Source organism: Arachis ipaensis, chromosome B07, assembly GCF_000816755.2.
Source record: "Arachis ipaensis cultivar K30076 chromosome B07, Araip1.1, whole genome shotgun sequence".
In the NCBI taxonomy this organism is placed as follows: domain Eukaryota; kingdom Viridiplantae; phylum Streptophyta; class Magnoliopsida; order Fabales; family Fabaceae; genus Arachis; species Arachis ipaensis.
In genome coordinates this window covers 3,657,980-3,661,985 of record NC_029791.2, presented here as the reverse complement: position 1 = coordinate 3,661,985, position 4,006 = coordinate 3,657,980, and the positions used below count along the sequence as shown (strand labels likewise).

The 4,006-nt window shown below is 28.3% G+C and overlaps 1 protein-coding gene across 1 annotated transcript; it reads right to left on the bottom strand.

The window, feature by feature from the left end:
- On the bottom strand, window positions 1,487-3,520 carry LOC107606502 (taxadiene 5-alpha hydroxylase). The gene is made up of 3 exons (XM_016308559.2): window positions 2,542-3,520; window positions 2,223-2,410; window positions 1,487-1,918 (listed from the first exon to the last, which is right to left on the bottom strand). Exons 1-3 carry the CDS (start codon window positions 3,500-3,502, stop codon window positions 1,622-1,624), a joined length of 1,446 nt encoding a protein of 481 aa, XP_016164045.1. The 5' UTR covers window positions 3,503-3,520; the 3' UTR covers window positions 1,487-1,621.

Below are 4,006 nucleotides of genomic sequence, written 5' to 3'. Positions count from 1 at the left end.
TTAAAGTATAACTCATTTACAAGAATAATAACTCTTTTTACTATTATTATATTATTAAATTTTATTCTATACCAAATATCTTTTATAATAGTATATAACACATGCATTTTTAATAGTGTGGATTATTTTTGGTTCTTATTATACTTGTGAGAAGATTAATGATCATAACCATGCATGCTTCTCGAAGGTTTGTTTTATTATATATTTATACTATGACCTTAACTATTATTATGAATAATGCATGTGTTTTTCTTCTCATTTGTGTTTTGATATTTGATAGTGATAAGCGTTAAGCGATGAGGAAGGTGGAGACTTAATTTATAAATTATTAATGATGAGTTATCTAGTGAAACAAAAGCGTTTAGGGCTAATTTATTCACAAATTGGGAAAGGCCATGTGACTTTCTCAGTCCTCTATGTACTCCTTTTATATAATTAAATGAGAATAATAATGAATGATTATAACATCATTAATTTTAATTCTTTTACTATCTTTATGTAGTACTAATTTTTTTTCTTTCTGTTACTAACTAATGAATTCCCAATATTTATTTAAACGGATTAATGAGCTTATTATAATTGATTTATGTAATACTACTTAGTGCGACATTAAATAATTACAACCATCTAATTAAAATTTAAACCTGAATCTGATAACTTCTAAAGCATAAAAATATCATAATACAAAAGTCACATTCTTTTTTCAGTTACTAAAAATAAAAATAAACTCTTAAATAAGTTTTTGTTTACTACAAATTAAAATTATTTGTTTTTTTTTTATTTTATTAGTTCCTAGAAATTTTCATTTTAATTTTAGTTTAATATAATTTAAAAGTTGTTTATTTTAGTTGTAGTTGTTAGCTTGTTTTGTTAAATATTTGCCTATCATGTTAAATGTTGATGTAGTATATATATATCCTGTCATGTCAACATTTTAGCTTGCACCATAAGCCCTTCTAATAAATAACATGTAAGAATAAAAAGGGTATCTATTCTTAAATTTTACTGAACCAAAATGAGAAGAAAAAATTATAAGTTCCAAATAAATAATAAATTAAATATTTTATTGAAACTAAAAATATATTTAAGCTATTATTTTTCATTTAAAATGCTAATATACAATTTTTAATGTCTACAATATACATTTCTTTTAACTTTATTTTTCTCTATGTATTTGGGAAGAATATGACATTTTGAAGTGGGAATGAAATAAATGTTAATAATACTCACAAAAATAATAATTAAGAGGAGATTCAGAAGGAACAAAAAAAAGTATGATATTTTTTTGGTAATATTTTTTTAGTAATTTGAATATTGTATATATTAATAAACAAAAATGGAAGTTATAAACTCATAAAAGTTAAAACAAAGTGATTTTAATCATGCCCATCATTTATATTTTCCGCTTAATAACTTGCATTTAGAAATTGAATCTAATAAAAATTTAATTGAGCCATGCATATATATCATATACGTCCAACTAATTAATAACATGTGCTTGCTCCTCATTTTAAGGACATCACACGATGGCAAGACAACTTTTAATTTAATACATAATTCTCTTATTGCTGATGTGTGTAAATTAAAGGATACAATAATAATTTAATACAAATACAATGTTTTAATTTTGCTTGGGAAAAATTCTAATTGGCATTCCAAGGGATGGGGATGGAAGAGGATCCATGATGATTGGTTCCTGTGGATGAAGTAAGAACCACTCATATTTTGTCACAACATAATGCACAAGAATTAGTATATTGATCTTTGCTAATTGATACCCCGCACACACTCTTGGTCCTCCTCCAAATGGAACAAATGCATATTGTGGTATTTCTTCATCAAACCTACTTGGCTTGAAACTTTGAGCCTCCTTAAAATACTCTTCATTGTAATGTGTCCCATACGTTGTCCATAGCACCTAAAATAAGCCATAAAATACTTCACATTTAATTGATAAATTGAAAACTATATATAAAAAAATTAATCATAAATATATTATTTAATTATATTGGTCAGACTTAAATTGTATCAAATTAACTAGATTCTTTATATTGAGTGGTTGTTTAGGATGTATTTTAGTCTAGTTGGACTGCGATGACTAATATATCTAGCCATTTTGAACAATTTTCAACTGTGATTTAGTGAATAATTAGGTTAATAATTTTAGAAATTAAATCCATACATACAAATATATAAGAAGCAAATATTATTATAAAATTCACCTTCCATCCTTTAGGTATGGTATATCCCTCATATTCAATATCAGTAATTGTTTTCCTAAAAGAGCCAAAAATAGGAGGGAACAATCTCATGCTTTCTCTAGCAACTTGCCATGTATACTTCATCTTCTTTACATCGTTTATCGATAAATTTTCCTCTCTTCTTTTGTTGTTCGCTATATCGACATGTTCTGCATAAAAATAACAATTCGTTGAATAAAATTTAAAAAATAAATTTAAAAATACAGTTTATCTAATTATCTGTTTAGATATATTAATTTTTTAATGTAACGAAAAAAACTACGTCAGCTATCATTGTTACCTTGAAGTAACTTTCTATAGCATTCAGGATGCTCTGCAAGCATCCTGAAAGTCATAGCAATGGCAAAAGAAGTTGTATCATGAGCTGCAAAAACCAACAACACCACATTATCAATGACCTCTTTCTCGTTAATCTCACCATGCATCAATCCATTGACCAATTTTGAAAGAAGCATTCCATCTTTCTCATTCTGCAAATTCTCTTCCATCTCCTTTCTTTTCTCTCTAACTGCTTTGGTAAGAGCCTTTTCTATCTCCATCCTTGCCTTCTTCGCCCTTGAAAACCTTGAGCCAGGGAACATAATTGCCGGCGAAAACACCCCTTCTAGAACTCTCTCAAATGTCTCTAGCATCCCCTGTTCCACTTTAATTCCCAACAAGCACTCGAAAACTATGCTAAAAGTTAGGATTTTGGTGGACCGGTAAAGACTAATTGTGTTTCCATGACCCTGCCATTTAGATTCCAAGAAGAATCTAACATGGTTGCATAGTTTTGGAACTAGATTTTCTAGTCCTGCATAGCTAAGGCTAGTTCCAATCAAGGCGCGAAGGAATCGATGCCTTTCGCCGTCTTTCTCCATAATTGAATCAGTTCCCATGAGCTGAACAGAAGAAGAAGGCCAAGAACTCTTCACCAACTTAAACTCATTGGTTAGAAAGAATTTGTTTGCTTCAGAACCATTCACAACCACGGTTGGAGACCCCATTATTCTTGTTTTGAAGATCTTTCCGTACTTTAGAACTCGCGGCTGGACGAATTTCTCGAACAATTGATTCCTCCTCTGAGCATTGAAGAACTCCATTGTCTCACCAATCAACGGGAACTTCATGTCCCCTGGTGGAAGCCGCTTCTTTTCTCTTTTGCAACCTTGCTTGTGTCGCAAGAAATTGAACGAGACTATCACAAGAAGGATTGGTAACAGGATCAATAATAGAACATCATAGATCATGTCCACAGACATTGTTTTTTGTCTGAATGATTTGTGTACTTTTGTTGTGTGATTTGGATACTAATTTTTGAACATATATATAGAAAACTGTGGTGGATGAAGTCAATGTATAATAATGTTAATTTATTTTAAAGTCACTTCCTTTCTAATAAAATTGTTATATAAATTAAGAAGCCTATGTGTTACTTAGAATATTTTTTTATTAGTTTAATATTGATAGTAATTAATTATAATAAGAATATATAAGAAGAAATAAATAAGAAGTAATAAAAAATAAAAAAAATAAAAAAATTTTATGTACTCTTTACGTACTCTTATTATAATTAATTATTATTAATATTAAAATAAATACTATGCAGCATTATATTCTTGAAAGGAAAACATTTATACATTATCCATAAGCTGCATTGCTTTTACTAGTTGAGACACGACATACAGAGAAACAGGCAGTTCATGCTGTTTTCTAGTTTAATTTCTTTTATATTTTTTAATATATAATTTTGTATTAATTTTTAT